The sequence below is a fragment of the Sordaria macrospora genome, chromosome 3 (assembly GCF_033870435.1).
Source record: "Sordaria macrospora chromosome 3, complete sequence".
NCBI lineage: Eukaryota > Fungi > Ascomycota > Sordariomycetes > Sordariales > Sordariaceae > Sordaria > Sordaria macrospora.
Genome location: NC_089373.1, coordinates 90,763 through 110,217, shown reverse-complemented (window position 1 = coordinate 110,217; position 19,455 = coordinate 90,763). Strand labels below are relative to the sequence as shown.

The window sequence follows — 19,455 nt, the reverse complement described above, 5'->3', positions numbered from 1 at the left end:
GCGGGACAGGATCACCGAGGACGTGAAGGAGCAACTCCATGGTGACGCAACAAACAGCGCGTTGCAGAAGATGGGGGAGTTCTTGGTTCAAGCGGTAGACAAGAGTGGGTGGCTTCTCCCTGGAAGCACTGAATGTGGAAATCTTTTGTCTCGCTCCATCGTGCCTGGCGAAAACGCTCTTTACGCCGCCGTAGCCGATGTGCAAAAGAGATATGATGGGAAAATGAGTGAGGAGGAGATGGCTAGGGTGATGAATCGTTTTCGAACGGACACGATGAGTGCTATCACGTACAACGCTTGTGGGGAGAACATGAAGGACCATTATGTTGGGAAGTGGAAAACGGTTAAGACGTCGGATTGGGACGAGTGGAGGGGAGGGATAGGTTACTGAACGACACTCTCCACCCCTAATGATTAACGACCTTTTTTTCTCTTCTCCAGATTGATGACCTGACCGACCCTGTCGTGTGTTGTATGGTGTACGGTAATCCACGGAGTTCCTTGTTTCTGCATGACCTAACACTCCAGTAAAGTGCGCCATGCTACTACCTAGGTGCGACATTCGACATCAAGTATCCCTTCCACACACACACACACTCTCTCTCTCTCTCTCCGCGTAGTGTCTTGTTTAAGAAATTGTTCCCCCGCTCCAAGACAAAGGGGATTATGTATGTGATTCTAGGACGTGATGGCCTCAGATTATGTTTTCAAGGTTCCATAGCATAATAAAACACATACCAGTATACAAACAAAACACAGTCAGGGGCTCCGAACAGCTTCCCCAAAACATAAATCACCTCTTCAGAGTTCAGGTTTAAACCAACAACCCCCAAACCCCAAACCCCAACCCCAAGCAAAGACGTAGCGCTACCCATCCCAATCCCAATCATAGAACTAGCCGCCGCCGCCGCGTCCCCCCTCACCCGCCAACTCGAAATATATTCCCTAGAGGTCCCATTCGCAAAGCCGCCCTTTTCCTCAACACAGTCCTTGACAGCATCAAGAACCTCGTCCTCTTCCCCCAAGTTTGTCCATCCGGCTTGAGGATCGCGTTCGGAATCACACACAACAAGATGCAATTCTTCGAATTCGTCCTCGCCGCTGACCTGCAGCTTGTTGGGCTTGCAGCATTCTGTCATGCCCGCGAAGGATTCTGGGAAACTGGGTTAGGGTTAGCGAAGAAGTTACGGCCCGAGTCGGAGCCGCGGTCAAATGTTCCGGGGAGGGTGTTGTTTATGCAAGTGCGGCCGGCCATTTTTGGGGAGATATTTTGTGATTCGGTCAAATCTGGACGGGTTGTTAGTTTCGATTGAAAGGCTAGACGCCGGCCACTAATTGTCGTACGTTTGGTATGGGAGATATATGTTGCTGCGGATTGGACTGGATAAAGATGGTACTCTCTGATGATGGAGACTGGAACACCCTGTGACTGTAGACGAAACCCCGTTGCAAGTTGGTATGGGGCAGCCAAACATATGAAGGTGTATCTAGCCGTGGTCTAAGCCAAGAAGGGCATTCTTACCTTACATATAGTGGCACGGGTAACGTTTGCGGCGTGATTGACAGCTTGACAAGTGCGGCTGAAACTAGGGCGAGGCACAGGAAATACCCTTGAGCAATGGGCGGTGACTGGTTCTTTGTTCCTATATCCAACACAGCCCCCGCTATCTGCACGGGTCTGGGTAGTAACAACAACGACCTAACGGCTTGGAGCCAAGTACTAGGATCGACACCGTTGACGCCAAACACGCTTTTGGCTGGATGCTTTGCGAGTACTACGTCCGGAGCGATATCACCTCAAGTCAGGTGACCAAACAACGGACACAGCAGGCGGATGAAGGATTTCTGTGATGGTAAAGATCATGATGGGAATTGGAAAGGCACAAATGGAACGCGAGCGACAGATCTCGACGAAAGGGTATCATTTACTGAGTGCACTCACACATACCTCCCTCTACACCATATCCCGACCATACATCATGGCCCTCAGCTTATCATCCCCCATGTACATCATGTCCATCTGTTCGATAGTTCTGGGCTCGGCAGCAATGTCCCCTTCGTAGTCCTCTTCGTACTTTTCATCCACTGTTGGTAGGGTCGGCCGTTTCAGCATGGAAAATGTATCAGAGGATTCGGACGGGGATCGGATTGGCCAGGTTCTTCGTTTCTCGGACTGATTGGTGGGACTGACGAGCTTATGCCACTTGGGGTGTTGGAACCTATAGCGTTCCAAGATGTTGACTGGAGACATCCATATTAGCTGCGAACCCAAACCAGATGGCAGATACCACACAGTAAAACTCACCTAAGCATATGGCAAAGAACTGTACAAACAGCGGCATCATGGCAACCAAGGCCAAGATCTGTCCAAAACCCCACTCATTCTCGGAATACGAATCTCCGGCCAGTTCAGCGGTGCGCGTCCGAAGATGGAGAAAATAGAAAAGCGCAGTACACATCACGCCAAAACTTGCCGTGACGAGCAAGGCCCCCAGTGTATGGATGACCGAAGCAACCTTGTAGTCGTTCAGTATGTGCGAGTCCCGTTCCCGTAGTACGTGGATGAACCATATGACAATGCCCCAGAAGACAGTTATTGCTGCTACAACCCAAGGGGTAACCTTGAGAAGATGTTCGATCTGGTGGGTAGACCGACAATACTTCCTCAGGCAGAACTCCTCAAAATAAGATAGCTCATCTTCCAAAGTGAAGAAGGTGAAGCTGGTAATCGCCATAAAGATGAAGAGAATAAAGATGCTCACAAAGGTGAGAACTGGGTACTTTCGCCGGCCGGGGAACCAGGGGTAAAGGCAGATGAGGGCCGCAACGGAGATCAATACACCCAAGAAGCTAAAGTAACCCGAGTAAACGGAACCCGGCCCCTTGTTGACAACATTTAGAGACAAAGAGGCGATATCCAGGGCGAACGTGAAGATGTACGTCGATATCCAAAAGGCTTCAAGGCACTGGTCGACCGCTTTGCGAATGGTGGATGGAGGTGGCTTGCCAGCCCTTTCGGGATGTCGTCGCGAATAGAGTCGATCTTGGATGTAAAAGACAATGTGGGCGATGAGGAAAATGGCTGTGACGGCTATCTGAAGGATATAGACGATGTAGACCTGTGACGATAGAGGTAAGTGTGAGTCCGGGGGGAAAGGGAGGCGTGCACACTTACACCGATGCCTGACAGATCAGGATTACCTTCCCATTGCAGGTTGTTGCAAAAGTCGATATGACACTCTGTCGAGTTCCTCAAGTCTTCCAGTAACGACAAGGTGCCATTCGGATCTGACGTATGTTGATAAACGAACCAGTTGATTGCTTGGCCATATGTGAAGTTCGAGACATCCACTGCTGTCGGGGCGCAGTCCTGTAGGAGCGAGAAGACGTCCATGAATGGCAAGGCGGGGAGATACCCATGCACAGATGCGTTGGATATGGCATGTTGGTTACCAGCGAGCACCCGTGAAGCTGTTGGGCAGCTATTTTCGACGTTGAGATGGCTTAGTGTAAGATTTCGGAGGACGGCCGGGAGCCCGCGGGCGCTGGGGCCGGCGAGAAGATCGGCCAAGCCCAGGGACGACATGGTGTTTTGGATGGGTCTCTGTTGATGACTGGTCAAGACTTGAAGCGAACATGGAAAGCCCGCGAATGTCGCTGTCGAAGATATACATACCTCGTAGGGCTGGCACGTTAGGCAAACAGCACCATATTCCCCCACCCCTCATTTCAACTTGGTGCAATCGTGCATGCAAACCTCTCGTGTCTGCCAAGTTCCCCTCCGCAAAATCGACGGGCTGAGCGGCCTTTGTGCATTTTGGACCATGTTAGGGCCGTGTCGACGGAAACGCCTGGTGAGAGTTGAACGGTGATGGACGGTGTCCCACGTGGTGTGGCACCCGGGGCACAGCAAACCGCGACGTTGACCAGGTTGTCATGAACCAACTGGCCCCCAATCTTGCCAGAACGGGAGAGGGGCGAGCCTTGCCTATCATGTGCCGTCGTGGCGCAGAACACTGCATTAAGCTATCAATAGTCCGTATGTAGTGAGCCGGCGGGATGGAATCCAATCCAGGCTTTTGAGAGGTCGCCTTGTCTGTCTCGGTCCACGACCTGGGGGAGTTTGGGAGAGAGTCGGAGGGCGTCGGAGCGGGGTGGTGTAACGTGGTGCCCACACGATGATAAAAGTGAACATTGAACGTCGCTAATAACCGTCGGGTTGTCGAGGACGTGGCGATTTCTGTTGGTTTAAGGCTCGCGCCGTTGTCGGGAGAGACACAAATTGGTGCGTTTGATCGTGATGTTGGCGAGGGGAATCTGTGGTGGGAGCAACGTCAGTAAACCCCACGGGAGAGGAATGCAGAGAAGATGGCGAACTGGTTGATCGAGCAAGAAAATTGTAAAAGATTGTAATGGAATGCCCAGCGGCAACGTGGAAGACGTTTTGCCTTCGAGTCGGGGGACGATTGGTGTCATGGCGGCCTCAATTCATCGTCATGCAGGAACGACCAGAAAGCACGGCGCTACTTGTACTTAGGCACAACGAATCAAATAAACAGCTGAAATAAAAATGAAATGCGCTGCATTATTCATCAAACACTACCGTATTCGCAGGTCGTACACTCATTACCAAACCTCTGGACTACCCACCGCTCATTCCTTGCTGTCCTTGGAATCCTCCTTGCACCTCATTCCCTACCCCGTCACTGGCGCCTTGTCATGCTCAATACCAGCACCTCCCTGCTTCTCAAGCTCATCCAATTCCCTTTGGATAGCCTCTCCCACCTCCTTATCAACCCTGCTGAACATCTCGACGGTTTTCTTCTGCACCTCGGGCAATGCCTTACCCACATGCGCCGCCACGTTTTTGGCAAACCGCTTGTCCTCCCCGGTCTCCTTGAAGATCTTCCACAGCTCTCTGGGTTGCTCAAATCGAGGTCTGTGACTTCTGAGGAGAACAAGGCGACCTTACCGGCCCATTCGTCGTGAGCGACATCAGGAGGGCCAAGGCGCATGGGGCCAAGGCGCATGGAGCGGAAGGAGGACCAAACGTAATCCGGGTCGCCGCCGTAGTTACCGTCTACCCGCATGGGTCCGTCACGCTGGTACGGGGAGTACACGTGCAAGGCGCGGTTGCAGGGGAGTTGCTGATAGTTGGGACCGACACGGTAGTGGGCGGCATCGGGGTAGGAGAACATTCTAGCCTGGAGCATGGGGTCTGCGCTAGGGCCAATGCCAGGAACCATAGTGGAAGGGGAAAAGGCAGCTTGCTCGACATCCTGGAAGTGGTTCTCCGGGTTCTTGTTAAGCGTGAGTTTGCCGATGGGTCGGAGAGGGTAATCCCGCTGCGGCCAAGTCTGCGTGATGTCAAAGATGTTGTACCGGTAGGTTTCGGCATCCTTGGGATCCATGACCTGGAAGTACATGGTCCAGACAGGGTAGTCGCCAAGCTCGATGGTGTTGTACATGTCCTTGATGTGGTAATCAGGTTCTTCGCCGGCCAGGCGGAGGGCTTCGTCGGACTCGAGATTCTTAATGCCGTCTTGGGGCTTAAAGTGAATCTTGACGTACTTGAAGGTGCCGTCCTCAGACTTGCCGAACTTGTAGGTGTGGTTGCCAAAGCCGTTGACGTTGCGGAGAGAGACGGGAATGCCGTGGCCGCCAAAGAGCTGCATCAAGCAGTGAACACCTTCTTGGTTGTTGTTGTGGAAATCCCAGAACATGGTCGAGTCGGGCACGTTGGTCTGGGGATGACGCTTGTGGGATCGGTTGAGACTGGGGAACTTGACGGGGTCGCGGATGAAGAAGACGGGCAGGTCATTGCCGACAAAATCCCAGTTGCCCTCCTCGGTGAAGAACTTGAGGGCGAAACCGCGGATATCGCGAACCGTATCCGAAGAGCCCTTCTAGCCTGCTACCGTCGAAATGCGGACAAGGCCTTGGTCTTCTTTCCGACCTTGTTGAGGAAGTTGACGGACGTAAAGTCGGAGACATCTTCGGTGCACTCAAACTCTCCCCAAGCACCGGCTGCCTTGGCGTGGACGACACGTTCCGGGATGCGTTCTCGGGGGAAGTGTGCGAGGGTTTCGATCAACCGGGTGTCTTCGAGTAGAGAGGGGGCTCTTCCGCGAGGCTTGGAACCTCTGAGGACAGTGGCAGCCGAAGGGTCCTGGACGGGGCATCCCTCGGCGAGTGTGTAAACTGGTGCGTCGTTTTGTAATGCGTAGAGCTAAGTATGGGCGGATTTTGGACGGGGAAAAGAGGAAAAGCTTACTGAAGACATGGTTGTGATGATGGTAGAATCTGGTGTAGGATGAGATGGAGATTGAGACAACAACCATGCCTCCTCGATCACGACTGCTGTCTCTTATATCGGTTTCGTTGTTGATATCATCATGCTAGTGTCGATGGTGGTGACCGGTGGGTCTCCGCGATTGCACTCCTTGACATCACCACTTTGCGAAATCCAACTTTTACACACCCAAAGCTCAATTAGAGAACATAGACGCGACATTCATCGTCTCCGTCTAAGGCAATTGGAGGAGCGAGCCATGATTGCGGCCGTGGTCTCTAAGCGCTAAATGTTGTCCATGATGCTGTTGATTCCAGATCGAGTGGGATCTCTACTGTTGTTAGCAAATGCAGACCCAGGAAAGTATTCGCATCGCTGGTCCATGCATAAAGTTAGGGCCCTGTTTATCATCAAGTCGAGATCCATTGGTGACGGTTGAGAGCCACGTGGATGTGCAACACTGTGGTCAAAAGATGAAAGCTCTTTGAGCCGAATGGTTGTTGATCGTCTCCGATCGCCAATATTACCGTGAAGAGACCGCCCTCAGATACCGTGTATCACCACCGCAATGGAGCGCGGTGCTACACATCACTTGAGTGTAGCCGGACTCGAGGCATGTTGTTGATGCTCGTGTTCAGGTGCAACCACTCGGCTGGCGTCCATCCAGAGTGACCAGACCCAAGTTGTCCGGTGCCAGAGAGGAGCGACAACGCATTTGGAATGTTTGAATGGAATTAAAAGCCAAGCATCCAAAGTCGCACGTCGTATAAATCGCAATCTTTGATGTTGCGCCCGCTTCCAATCGGCTCTTCTGGATTGTCGAGACAATGTTCGCGACCGTTGGAAATATTTCTCCTCGGCCGGTAGCGAGAAGAGAAAGGTGGGTCCTCGGAAATCGCATCCGACCGAACCACATCACCGACGTGGTCAAGACGGGAGGATGGGGGAGTCCGAGATGCCAAGGGATCAGGTTTAAATAGCGTCGCTGGGCATTGGAAGACAAGACTTGAGGCTCTTGATTAACACGACAACACAGCCAGTGTCAATGTGAAGCTGTGTGATGGTGAAGGACTGAAGGCAGATTGCAAACGGCCAAGTCACTAGACGGCGAATATGGTGGACCGCCTAGCGGACACACTTTGCGCGGCGTCCATTCGGGGATTGGCATTGTGGAATTTTATCGTCGACAATGTTGCCGTCGGTGAAGGATGCGATATTTTTCATGAGAAAGGATGCGCTGGCAAACACATGGTCTGAGGATATATCAGAAGCCAGACATGTTGAAGTCGTTATCATTGCCCATGCAGAATTCATTTCCGAAGTGCATCCAGTCGAGACATAAGCGATCGGATGAGACCGAGACATGGAAAAAAGACGAACTTTATCCTTCTGAATGACGACGCATGGCCAGTGCCACCGGCACGACCAGCCGCCATTGTCCAATCACAGCCCCAAGAAAACTTTTTGTCACTTTGGAAAAAGATGGGGGTGGCTGCCGTCCACACGTGAAGACAGGCCCCTCGAATTGCGTGATTGAACCCCCGGAGGCCCTAAAATCTTTTGGTTGGCGGGGGAAAAGACATCAAGACCAGAAGCTTTTCTGGGGTTTTCTGAACTTTCAGACACTGCAACAGACAACGACGGCACTCCCGCATTCCGCCGTAGCCCGTCCGTCAGGCGATAGACCAGGACCGACATGAACCGTAAAAGACTGTCAACGACTGTCAACGACTGCCAAGTGTGGCCGGGGGCTCAAGCTGTCAAGGCAATCTCTGAACACGGGCTGCAACCCAACAGCGTGTGCGCTCAGACGTCTCGAGTGACATGAAGTGCCATCAACGGCACGCAACGAGACGAACTCAACCACATCAAACCAGGGGCACCACCACCACCTACATACCAATATGATTTAATCAACACATGTTCTCGACTTTGGCCCAATTTCCAGGATTCTACTTTTGTTGGTTCGGTTGGCCTCTCGTCTATGCATCGAATATGCTGAAATCTTCCGATGTGTGGCCACTGAGCCGTGCCCCGTCGCATTGCTTTCCTGTCTCTCTCTCAACCTTCTACTTTCTCGATAGACCTGGACAAGAGACGCCATCGCCAATCCCATTCGAGCACATAGTGAAACCGTAATGTCGGTCGCTGTTCCCACTACGGAAGCTCCAACTTTTTGACCTCGATCAGACTCCGTAACTCCGGCCCCAAGTCCACCATTCAGATGGCCTCGTCTGCCGATAACAACTCCCCCCTCGGGCTCCACCTGGTATCACGCTTTTGTCCAGTCCCGTCTTGCCTCTCCAGTCACATCCTCCGACACAGGCAAGACAAGGCTCTGACCAGGGTCCGAGTAGACAACTGAGTCAATACCCCCAGACCCCAATGACCCCCTCTGATCCCCATTATCTTTTTTGCTGATCTCATACCTCTCAGACTTTCGGCACTAGAAACACTTGCTCGATTCCACTTTCTCCTGCACAGTCTCTGCGCCGGTCGAAACCTTAAAGACGCAGTTGGTATAGAAGGGTCCAACTCCAGTCGCCTGGTGCTCCTTCTGTTGTCTCTCAGCTTCGTCACAACTCCAGACCGAAGCCTCCCTCTCGTCCGATCTTCGGCTCCATCTTTTTTTCGTCCGAACACAAGGGAGAGAAGCACGCAAAAGACCAACAACCAACCACCGCCGCCGCACCGCCCGACGGCCTCCGAACCCTTCGGCCCTGCGATTTGAGACATATTATACACAAATAGAGAAACATGGCGGCGCGAGAAAGTACGCCCCCGGCGGCACCAGCGAGTCCCTCATCCGGCTCCTCCAGTGTCGGAACGCCACCCGGAAGCGCAACCAAGAAGGAGTGTGTCAAGGAACAGTCCGCCGTCGATGACGATGCACCGTCCTTTGCCGAGCAGAACGCCGGCCCCGAGCTGAAGCGCAGGCTCAAGTCTCGCCATTTGCAGATGATTGCCATTGGTAGGTGACCCCGGGATGCAGAGAAGCCTTCAGAGCACTGACAGAAAGCACACAGGTGGTACTATTGGTACTGGTCTCTTCATCGGTTCCGGCAGCGCTCTCGCCAAGTCGGGCCCCGCTGGTGTCCTCATCGCCTACTGCTTCATCGCCACCATCGTTTACAGCATCATGATGTCCCTCGGCGAAATGGCTACCTACATCCCCGTTGCCGGCGGTTTCACCACGTACGCGGCTCGCTTCGTTGACGGCTCTCTCGGTTTCTCCATGTCGTGGATCTACTGGTTCTCCTGGGCCATCACCTTTGCGCTCGAGCTGGTCGCTACCGGTCTGATCATCCAATACTGGAACGACTCGCTGTCTATCGGTATCTTCATCGCCATCTTCTGGGTCGTCATCTTTGTCATCAACTTGTTCCCCGTCTCCTGGTACGGTGAGGCCGAGTTTTGGTTGTCCTCGGTCAAGGTCATTACCGTCATCGGCTTCCTCATCTTCGGCATCTGCATCAACGCCGGCGCCGGTCAGGAGGGCTACATTGGCTTCAAGTACTGGCACGAGCCGGGTGCTTTTGCTCCCTGGATTCTCGACCCTAGCCGTCCTGTCGCCAAGTTTGTTGGTTTCTGGGGTGTCATGATCCAGGCCGGCTTCTCCTTCCAGGGAACCGAGCTTGTCGGTATCGCTGCTGGTGAGACCGAGGATCCGCGCCGCAACGTCCCCCGTGCCATCCGCATGACCTTCTACCGTATCTTCCTCTTCTTTATCATGACCGTCTTCTTCATCGGCATCCTGATCCCCTACGACAACAAGGATCTGACTAACGGCGGCTACACTGCGGCTGCCTCTCCCTTTGTCATTGCTGCCAAGCTCGCCGGTGTCAAGGTCCTGCCCGACATCATCAATGCCGTCTTGCTCACTGTCGTTCTCTCTGCCGCCAACTCCAACGTCTACTCGGGTTCTCGTGTCCTCGTCTCCCTCGCCAACGACGGCATGGCCCCCAAGTGGTTCAAGATCACCACCAAGTCCGGTGTCCCCTGGGTTGCCGTCATTGCCACCTCGGTCATTGGCTTCCTCGGCTTCCTCAATCTCTCGGAGAACGGTGGCCAGGCCTTCGACTGGCTTCTCAACATTTCGGGTGTCGCTGGCTTCATCGCTTGGTCCGGCATTCTCATTGCCCATCTCCGCTTTATGAAGGGTCTCGAGGCGCACAACATCCCCCGCGCCAAGCTGCCCTACCGCGCATCTCTCGCCCCTTACTACACCTACTATGCCCTGTTCTTCTGCGTCCTTATCACTCTCACTCAAGGCTTCGACTCGTTTATGCCCTGGAGCACCGAGAACTTTTTCGTGGCCTACATCTCGCTCATCCTCTTCGCCGTCTTGTACTTCGGCCACAAGCTCTTCACGCTCATTTTCCGGGGCGCCGCGGCGTGTAAGTTTGTCGTCGCCAAGGACATGGACGTAACCACTGGATCTTTGGATCTGGACGCCGAGATCCCCGATGAGGTTGAGGAGCCTACGAGTATCTGGAAGAAGATTGGAACGGGTATCATGGGTTAAGAAGAGATGTGTGATGATGTGATGGCGTGATATGGATATAATGGAAGGGAAGGATTGATGTACGCTTACGGATCATGAACGATGGATGAGTGTGAGTGGGATGGGATATGATGGGTAAAAAGGGAATGATGGAATGGGTTGGGAAGGGGCGGGCATATGCGACTATGTCTTGTAATTTCTTTTTACACACACAAGCGTTTTACGTTGGATTTTTTTTTTTTTTCGTTTTTGGATGGATATGTATACCTAGCTAATTGCTCAAAAAGAAAGCGGCGGTTGTAGATTGATACCCCACCCCCGGTGCAGCTCAATGCTGTTTAGACAAAAAAGATATTTTACTCCATGCTTTCGGGGGAATCTCGTGTGAATGGTTATATTGGTGTTGATAAGGTATGGAAGGGGCATGCCATGCATGTCTCAATGACAAGGTGTCTCGGTTCACATGAAACAGGCACCGCATGGCATCGGACCACGACATGAGTCTGGATCCTAGGCCCAGCCGTTTACTGCGCCTTCCTCCTCTCCCTCTCCTCCATAGCCTCATCAGCAACCTTGATCCTCCCCAGGATCCTCCTGGCCATATCAACAGCCATAATGCTGGCTGTCTCTTGTTAGCATCTCTCACCTTTTCAACGGTGTTTCACAGGAAAAGAAAAGGCTGTACTCACGAACCAAAAACCAAGGTCCAAAAAACTGCAAAACCATCGTCCTCCTCACCTTCACCGAGTGAACCTCCGGATCCCAATACCCGACATCATAGATACACACCAACGTAGTCAACGCCGTTTCCAAAGCATACACAAGGAAAAGTAGCTCATCGCCGCCCGTCGTGCCCCTTCTTTTGGACAAAGCCAGCTTGAAGAATCCGTAGAGTACCACTGGTAAAGAGAAGCCGAACTCGAGGTACATGAACAGACCGATCCAGGAGTCGTGAGAGCCCAGAACGGCGGTGGATGGGGACCATTGCACTATCGGGTCGTTGTATTGCGAGATGTAGTCTTGGCGGATTAGGTGGAAGATGTGCAGGGGCGAGGAGGGGGACGAGGACCAGGATGAAGGGTAGTGCGGGAGGGCGTCGATTACTGGGGGTGGTTAGTGACATGACAATTGGGGGCTTGGTATATGGAGGAAATGGAGGAGCATATGGTTCCTGATCCGGTTGTCTTGGGGGTTCGGGGTTTGGGGGTGCTGAGGGGCAGGAACGTACAGAGAATGATGGGGATCGACAGCCCGAACCACGCCAGCCAGAGGTAGTTAAGGCGGGATTCGTTGTAGACGGCCATGTTGTTTGTTGATCGGTACCAGACGTCCTTTGGTGTCTTGACGAATGGATGGAGGTGGTTGTCAAGAGACAGAAAGTGATGCGCGTCAGAAAGATTGTTGACCCCAGATTTCCCAAATTGGAGGGCCGGGGAAAGCTGACAGTGACGCCCAATCGGCTGGCGTCAATGGGTTAGCTACCCTTGACCCCCGCAGTCTTATCACCGAAGGGCATTTGCAATTCCACACCGAGGTGTGCGCCAGCAGACCAACAGGCCGTACAATTTCGAATTCATGCTGTAGACTGCTTGACCCGCAGGCCCGTCAGGTATCAAGAGCAAGAAACATTACATTATCGTATCAACATCTACCAAATTAATCCGCCCTCTTTGAAGGCTGATACCCCCAACCATTACCCACGCCCACGCCGTAACCTAAAGGCGTCGCTCCTCCCAAGCTTCTTCCCTTCAACCTCTTGGGCAACACGCTTCCAAAGAACCAGACACTGGTCACACACACGCCCGCACCAAACGACACCAGGGCGTAGAACACGGTGCTAGCGTAGATATGTCCTCCCATGCCCTGCCACTCCACCTTTCCTTCCACCCTCGGAAGCTCAGGCGTCGGGAACCATCTCACAGAAAACTGCAGCGGTAGAGGGTCTCCAATCACCAATCTCCTTGTCGAGGAACCCTCCATGTGCGTCAGGGGGCTTGTAGAGTAAGCCGTAGCGCTGTCCAACACCCCCGAATCCTTTTTATGCAAATGATGTTTCGGCGTGGAATGCAACAGCACGTTCATGTGCGTCGAGATGTGCATATGTGACAGCTGCAGGGTTCCAGCAAGCGCAAAGACCAGCGGGACGTATTCGGTGACATGCGGCTTCTCGCCTACGATCTCGACTTGTGGAGGAGGGCGCGCGGGCAGGCGGCAGGCTAGAGGAGCGTCGGAGTGGATGTAGAATTCGAGGAGGTGGAAGAAGGGGTCGTCGATCATGGGGATGGTGCAGTTCTGTTCGGTCTCGATGCCGTAGTTGAACTCGAGGGGGGCTTTGGTTTCTTCGCAGATGGGGAAGGGGATCCATTGGATTTCGTGGGAGGGGGTTTCAATGTGTTCGCCGGTTTCTCTGGGTGTCACGGGGTGGTTAGCAAGCTATTTGGAATGCAGAAATGGGTTGCGAGAGGGGATACGAGCTGAAAGGAAAAGGTATGCGATCGAAAGGAACCGCGGCTGGGATGACATCAGGAAAGGACAAAAGGGGCGCGATGCTTACGAGCTGCGGTTCATGCACTCAACGCGAATGGGAGCGCCATAATGGTAGGAGGGTAGCTCATGAGGAACAATATCAGCTGCGGCGACATTGGTTGCTAGGGAGGTGGTGATGGCGGCAAACGGGAGAAGCCATTGACAACGGCGCGACGACCGCGATTTGGGGGTCGAGAACAACATTGTTATGGGGAAATCGGATTACAGTCATACACTAGACTTGGAAGGGATCATAGTATGGTGCGCCAGGCAATTGGTAAATGGCAAAAAAGATTGGGAAGCCGGTGTTTGGGCGACCCTGCGCTCCGGTCTGTCCGTTGAGAATCGTGATCGCGGTTTGGATGCTCTTCGGTGTTGCACTGCCAGGAGTTCGGGACCTCAAGGTGCCGCCATGCACTGGTGGACGCCGGTGAACTTTTAGCATATCCGTTTAGCAGCCGCTCGGACTACATAGGCGGTAAAAGTATAGGACAGTGATGGCAAAACCCGATAAGGCTGATAAATACAAGATAAGATCAGAACCACCAGTTCGTTCGATTCATTTTCCAATTCCGGTCCCAGCCAACGGTGTTCCTGTTCCACTTCCCTTCATGCTTCCACAACTAATTACAACTGAACGCCCAGAATGCCCAACGTCCGTCATCCGTCGGCATCGGCGATTTCATCAGCTTTCCGCTTCGACGCCACAAAGTCCCGAATGCCAATCGCTTGACTACTACCGAATCAGGCCATGGATCGCTGTCAATGACAACAACCAACACTGTCGATGATGCCGTCTTCAGGTCACCACATTCTGTCATTATCTCGCTGTCCAGCTTGTCGGAATCATGCCGGCGGTGTTTGCTCCGCTACTGGGAAAGCATGTGAAAGCTGAAACCCCTTCCCAGTGTCCGCTATTTTCTCACCCGATTTCCTTCGGCACGCGAGCTGGATGGAGCACGGCGGACCCTGTTGGTCCTGGAAGAACCTGACAAGCGTCGGGTTGATGCCGACACATCACGATGCCAGTGCAAAGACGGTGGGCCAGGTGGGGGGCCGCGGGCGGTCTTGATGGCATCGCGGGTCTGCTCGGAGCCATGACCGGATCCACTGCCGGTAAGAACAGAGCCTCTGTTTGTTAGTCTTCTCACCCACTCTCCCCTGGCACAATAACACCTCGGCACCTCTCCGATAACACTTGGTGATGCCGAGATCAACGGACCAAGAAATTACCCAACTGCCCACGCACCGGGGTCACCCAATGGTATTATATATACCATAGGGCTGTCAGCTACAAGTGTATTTGACTTCTGCTTCCTCTCGTCAGCTTATGTTGCTTATTACTCATTGATGGTGTTTTGTTCATATATCCTTGTTTACGGCAATGTCCACATTCTCACGATAACTCACCAATCCAAAGCTTCACCAGTAGGTAACAAACACCAAAATGGCCGAGCCAAGTGCCCCGGCACCCCGGGTCGCCACATCACATCCTCAAAATGAAGTCCCTTCGAGTACCACAGCATCTTCCGAAATCGACATCCAGAGTGCCGCCACAGCTCATGACCAGACCGGCCTCCACTCGTTCATGGGAGGAGCCGATACCGAGGAACTCCATAAAATTGCAACCACGCTTTCCCGTCATCGATCAGTAACCCATCCCGCGGCTCAGAACCACCTGGACCCCGTGCTCGACCCCGAAAGTGACCGTTTCGACCTCTCCAAGTGGGTAAGGGACTTTATCACCCACCTTCAACCCGAGGACCACGCCAAAGATGCCCACCCGAGTGTATCCTTCAGCAACCTCAGCGTCTTCGGTACCGGCTCCGAGCTTCAGTTGCAGGCTTCCGTCAGCGATGTCTTCATGTCACTCTTCCGTCCTGGCGAGATCTTTTCTTTCGGCAAGACCAAGCCCAAGCAGATCCTCCACGACTTCAACGGCCTTCTCAAGAGTGGTGAACTCCTCGTTGTCCTTGGCCGTCCCGGTTCCGGATGCAGCACCTTTCTGAAGAGCATTTGCGGAGAGCTTCACGGTCTTCATCTCGACGAAAAGGCTTCCGTCCGCTACAATGGCATTCCCCAGCACCAAATGGTCAAGGAGTTCAAGGGCGAGCTCGTCTACAACCAGGAGGTCGACAAGCATTTCCCCCATCTGACCGTCGGCCAGACCCTCGAGTTCGCAGCAACCGTGCGCACCCCTGCCACCCGCATCGAAAACATGTCCAGGGCCGACTACTGTCGATACATGGCCAAGGTCGTTATGGCCATCTTTGGTCTCAGTCACACCTACCACACCAAGGTCGGCGATGACTTTATTCGGGGTGTCTCTGGCGGTGAACGCAAGCGTGTCAGTATCGCCGAGATGTTCCTTGCCGGCAGTCCTATCTGTGCCTGGGACAACAGCACTCGCGGTCTCGACTCGTCCAGCGCTCTCAAGTTTGTTCAAGCCCTGCGCATGTCGTCCAGCATGGGCAATCACGCACACGCCGTCGCCATCTACCAAGCCAGTCAAGCCATCTACGACGAATTCGACAAGGCCACCGTGCTGTACGAAGGTCGACAGATCTACTTTGGTCCGGCATCCATGGCCAAGTCCTTCTTTGAGCGTCAGGGTTGGCACTGCCCCGCTCGTCAGACCACTGGTGACTTCTTGACGGCTGTCACCAACCCTCACGAAAGACAGCCCCGTCATGGCATGGAACTCAAGGTCCCTCGTACTGTCGAAGAGTTTGAGCGTTACTGGCGGGAATCTCCCGAGTACAAGGCATTGCAGGAAGAGATTGAGCACTATGAGCAACAGTTCTGTGGTGAGCGCAAGACGGAGGCTATTGCCCAGCTTCGTGAGCAAAAGGAGCGTCGACAGGCTAAGCATGTCAGGCCCAAGTCGCCATATACCATCTCGTACGTCCAATCCATAACCCTACTGCCCATCATCCACTAACCGCATCTTCACAGCATTGCCATGCAAATCAAAGCATGCACCATCCGCGCCTACCAGCGAATCTGGGGCGACCGCACCGCGACCTTTACAATGATGTTCGCCAATCTCGTCCTCGCTCTGATCATCGGATCCATCTTCTACGGAAACCCCGACGCTACGGCCGGTTTTGCAGGCAAGGGGTCCGTCCTCTTCATGGCTATCCTACTCAACGCCCTGACCGCCATCACCGAGATCAACTCTTTATACGCTCAACGACCCATGGTGGAGAAGCATGCCTCTTTTGCCTTCTATCACCCCGCTTGCGAGGCTGCCGCCGGAATCGTTGCAGACATCCCGATCAAGTTCGCAACGGCCACCATCTTCAACATTCTGGTCTACTTCCTTGCCGGTCTGCGCCGCGAACCCGGTCAATTCTTCCTGTACTTCATCGTCTCCTACCTGTCGACGTTTATCATGAGCGCCTTCTTCCGGACCATCGCCGCCAGTACAAAGACCGTCTCTCAAGCCTTGGCCCTTGCCGGTGTTCTAGTCCTCGCTCTGATCATCTACACGGGCTACATCGTACCTGTGCCCGAGATGAAACCCTGGTTTGGCTGGATTCGGTGGATCAACCCCATCTTCTACGGCTTCGAGATCCTCATCGCCAACGAGTTCCACGGACGAGAGTTCACTTGCTCGAGTATTGTCCCGCCTTACCCGAACCGCGTCGGCAAGTCCTGGATCTGTGCGAGTACCGGTGCTGTGGCAGGACGGGAGACTGTCTCTGGTGACATGTACATGAAGGTCACCTACGGATACACCTATGCTCACGTCTGGCGCAACTTTGGCATCCTCTGGGCTTTCCTGGTCGGCTTCATGTTTATCTACTTCCTGGCCACCGAACTCAACTCGTCCAACACCAGCACCGCCGAGGCCTTGGTTTTCAGAAGGGGTCATGTCCCCGCTCGCTTGCAGCAAAAGGCCCAGGATGCTGAAAAGTCTGGTGATGCCGCCCTGAAAGGTCAACTGGAGCAGGAGGCACCGCTGGATCCGAAGAGCTTGGTCGACCCCCAAACGGATATCTTCACCTGGAAGGATGTGGTGTACGACATTGACTACCAGGGCGGTCAAAGACGGTTGTTGGATCATGTCAACGGATGGGTCAAGCCCGGCACCTTGACGGCGCTGATGGGTGCTAGTGGCGCGGGAAAGACGACCCTTCTGAACGTGCTGGCTCAGCGGACAACGATGGGTGTGGTCACTGGTGATATGTTGGTTAATGGGACGCCATTTGGAGCGGATTTCCAGAGACAGACGGGTTATGTGCAGCAGCAGGGTAGGCCGTCCCCTTGACCCCAAGCCCCCTTGATCCCAAGTGCTTTGAACCATGCTAACGAAAACAGATCTCCACCTCGAGACCGCAACGGTCAGAGAAAGTCTTCGTTTCAGCGCCATGCTCCGTCGTCCCAAGACCGTCAGCAAACAGGAAAAGTACGACTACGTCGAAAAGGTCATTAAGATGCTCGGCATGGAAGACTACGCCGATGCCGTCGTCGGTGTTCCCGGTGAGGGTCTCAACGTTGAACAGCGCAAGCTGCTTACGATTGGCGTTGAGCTCGTAGCTAAGCCTAAGCTCCTTCTCTTCCTTGACGAACCCACCTCTGGTCTGGACTCCCAATCTGCCTGGACGATCTGCGTCTTGCTCCGCAAGCTCGCCAACGCCGGTCAAGCCATCCTCTGCACCATCCACCAACCGAACGCCATCCTCTTTCAGCAATTTGACCGTCTCCTGTTCCTGGCTCCCGGCGGCAAGACCGTCTACTTTGGCCAGATCGGACAAAACTCCAAGACCCTCCTTGACTACTTTGAGTCCAACGGCGCTCGCCCCTGCGGTGACCAAGAGAACCCAGCCGAGTACATGCTTGAGATTGTGGCCGATGGTACGAACAATAAGGGAGAGGAATGGCCGACTGTCTGGAAGGCCAGCTCGGAGTACCAGAGTGTCCTGGCTGAACTCGACAACATCCACTCCGCCACCGCCGGCAAACCACCCGCTCAAACCACCGACCCGGGCTACGTCGCCTCTGAATTCGCCATGCCCTTCACTTCGCAACTCTGGGTTGTTACCGAACGTATCTTCCAGCAATACTGGCGTATGCCTGCCTATGTCATTGCCAAGCTCTTGTTGGGTGTCATGTCCGGTCTTTTTGTCGGCTTTACCTTCTTCAAGCCCCACGGAACGCAAGCCGGCATGCGCAACGTCGTCTTTTCCGTCTTCATGATTACCACGTTGTTCACCACCCTGGTGCAACAGATTCAGCCTCTCTTCATCACCCAGCGATCGCTCTACGAAGTCCGCGAACGTCCCTCCAAGACGTACTCCTGGAAAGCCTTCCTTTTTGCCAACATGTTCGTCGAGATGCCTTACCAGGTTTTGTGTGGCATCTTAACCTATGCGTGCTTCTACTACCCTGTCGTTGGCGTGCAAGATTCGGACCGCCAGGGTTTGGTCTTGCTGTACATGATCCAACTCTTCGTCTACTCCTCCGCCTTTGCGCACATGACCATTGCCATCCTCCCCGACGCCCAGGCCGCATCCGGTATCGTCATTTTGTTGACCATGATGTCCACCATCTTCTCGGGCGTCTTGCAGACCCGAATTGCTCTCCCCGGATTCTGGCAGTTCATGTATCGGGTATCGCCCTTCACCTACTGGATCGGTGGCATTGTTTCCACCATGCTGCACGGCCGCTCCGTCACTTGCTCTGCCGAGGAGACTTTGACCTTCAACCCGCCACAGGGTATGTCGTGCTCTCAGTATCTGGGTCCGATGATGCAGCAGGCGCAAGGTGTGTTGCAGAACCCGAACGCGACTGAGTCGTGTAGGTACTGTGCTTTTAGTGTGGCGGATCAGTATTTGGTGAACGTCGATATCTTTTGGAGTGAGAGGTGGAGGAATTGGGGCATTGTTTGGGCTTATGTCGTTTTCGATATTGCGGTGGCGGTGTTGTTGTATTATGTGTTTAGAGTGAAGGGAGTTGGGAGGAAGTAGGGACGTGGAAGGAGGAAGAACGGAACAGCGTGTCTCTATCTGGGAATTTGATAATGGTAATGGTAATGGTAATGTTTGCTTGGATATAGACGATAGATGATAGATGGAAGGATAGAATACAGATACCTTGGACAAGTCAATTCGAGGACAGTTTGCTGATA

The 19,455-nt window shown here is 53.6% G+C and overlaps 7 protein-coding genes across 7 annotated transcripts; 2 read left to right on the top strand and 5 right to left on the bottom strand.

The window, feature by feature from the left end:
* Nucleotides 1–707: 707 nt before the first annotated feature.
* Nucleotides 708–1,139, bottom strand: SMAC4_13423 (uncharacterized protein; the record flags this gene model as incomplete). The annotated part of the gene is made up of 1 exon (XM_066091404.1): nucleotides 708–1,139. The coding sequence occupies one exon, from the start codon at nucleotides 1,137–1,139 to the stop codon at nucleotides 708–710; it is 432 nt and encodes a 143-aa protein (XP_065946348.1).
* Nucleotides 1,140–1,954: 815 nt separating this feature from the next.
* Nucleotides 1,955–3,586, bottom strand: SMAC4_07887 (uncharacterized protein; the record flags this gene model as incomplete). Its single annotated transcript, XM_003345163.1, has 3 exons — nucleotides 1,955–2,241; nucleotides 2,306–3,119; nucleotides 3,176–3,586. 3 exons carry the CDS (start codon nucleotides 3,584–3,586, stop codon nucleotides 1,955–1,957), a joined length of 1,512 nt encoding a protein of 503 aa, XP_003345211.1.
* A 1,109-nt stretch (nucleotides 3,587–4,695) lies between these two features.
* Nucleotides 4,696–6,234, bottom strand: SMAC4_07888 (uncharacterized protein; the record flags this gene model as incomplete). Its single annotated transcript, XM_003345164.2, has 3 exons — nucleotides 5,957–6,234; nucleotides 4,973–5,906; nucleotides 4,696–4,916 (listed from the first exon to the last, which is right to left on the bottom strand). Exons 2-3 carry the CDS (start codon nucleotides 5,721–5,723, stop codon nucleotides 4,696–4,698), a joined length of 972 nt encoding a protein of 323 aa, XP_003345212.2. The 5' UTR covers nucleotides 5,724–5,906; nucleotides 5,957–6,234.
* Nucleotides 6,235–8,713: 2,479 nt separating this feature from the next.
* On the top strand, nucleotides 8,714–10,981 carry SMAC4_07889 (uncharacterized protein). The gene is made up of 2 exons (XM_003345165.2): nucleotides 8,714–9,263; nucleotides 9,319–10,981. Exons 1-2 carry the CDS (start codon nucleotides 9,050–9,052, stop codon nucleotides 10,815–10,817), a joined length of 1,713 nt encoding a protein of 570 aa, XP_003345213.1. The 5' UTR covers nucleotides 8,714–9,049; the 3' UTR covers nucleotides 10,818–10,981.
* A 187-nt stretch (nucleotides 10,982–11,168) lies between these two features.
* SMAC4_07890 (uncharacterized protein) lies at nucleotides 11,169–12,191 on the bottom strand. Its single transcript, XM_003345166.2, has 3 exons — nucleotides 12,025–12,191; nucleotides 11,486–11,899; nucleotides 11,169–11,418 (listed from the first exon to the last, which is right to left on the bottom strand). The coding sequence occupies exons 1-3, from the start codon at nucleotides 12,098–12,100 to the stop codon at nucleotides 11,321–11,323; spliced, it is 588 nt and encodes a 195-aa protein (XP_003345214.1). The 5' UTR covers nucleotides 12,101–12,191; the 3' UTR covers nucleotides 11,169–11,320.
* Nucleotides 12,192–12,418: 227 nt separating this feature from the next.
* On the bottom strand, nucleotides 12,419–13,703 carry SMAC4_07891 (uncharacterized protein). Its single transcript, XM_003345167.2, has 2 exons — nucleotides 13,351–13,703; nucleotides 12,419–13,203 (listed from the first exon to the last, which is right to left on the bottom strand). Exons 1-2 carry the CDS (start codon nucleotides 13,524–13,526, stop codon nucleotides 12,453–12,455), a joined length of 927 nt encoding a protein of 308 aa, XP_003345215.1. The 5' UTR covers nucleotides 13,527–13,703; the 3' UTR covers nucleotides 12,419–12,452.
* Nucleotides 13,704–14,769: 1,066 nt separating this feature from the next.
* Nucleotides 14,770–19,294, top strand: SMAC4_07892 (uncharacterized protein; the record flags this gene model as incomplete). The annotated part of the gene is made up of 3 exons (XM_003345168.2): nucleotides 14,770–16,223; nucleotides 16,278–17,578; nucleotides 17,646–19,294. The coding sequence occupies 3 exons, from the start codon at nucleotides 14,770–14,772 to the stop codon at nucleotides 19,292–19,294; spliced, it is 4,404 nt and encodes a 1,467-aa protein (XP_003345216.2).
* Between the last annotated feature and the right edge of the window lie 161 nt (nucleotides 19,295–19,455).

Excerpts from the sequence above, each read along its gene's own strand:
- SMAC4_07889 (XM_003345165.2), top strand. The coding sequence starts at position 9,050 with ATGGCGGCGCGAGAAAGTACGCCCCCGGCGGCACCAGCGAGTCCCTCA. Across the intron at positions 9,264-9,318 it reads TTTGCAGATGATTGCCATTG|GTGGTACTATTGGTACTGGT; the intron begins GTAGGTGACCCC and ends GAAAGCACACAG.
- SMAC4_07890 (XM_003345166.2), bottom strand. The coding sequence starts at position 12,100 with ATGGCCGTCTACAACGAATCCCGCCTTAACTACCTCTGGCTGGCGTGG. Across the intron at positions 11,900-12,024 it reads GTCGATCCCCATCATTCTCT|TAATCGACGCCCTCCCGCAC; the intron begins GTACGTTCCTGC and ends AACCACCCCCAG. Across the intron at positions 11,419-11,485 it reads TGGACCTTGGTTTTTGGTTC|CCAGCATTATGGCTGTTGAT; the intron begins GTGAGTACAGCC and ends AACAAGAGACAG.
- SMAC4_07891 (XM_003345167.2), bottom strand. The coding sequence starts at position 13,526 with ATGTTGTTCTCGACCCCCAAATCGCGGTCGTCGCGCCGTTGTCAATGG. Across the intron at positions 13,204-13,350 it reads GAGTGCATGAACCGCAGCTC|AGAAACCGGCGAACACATTG; the intron begins GTAAGCATCGCG and ends CGTGACACCCAG.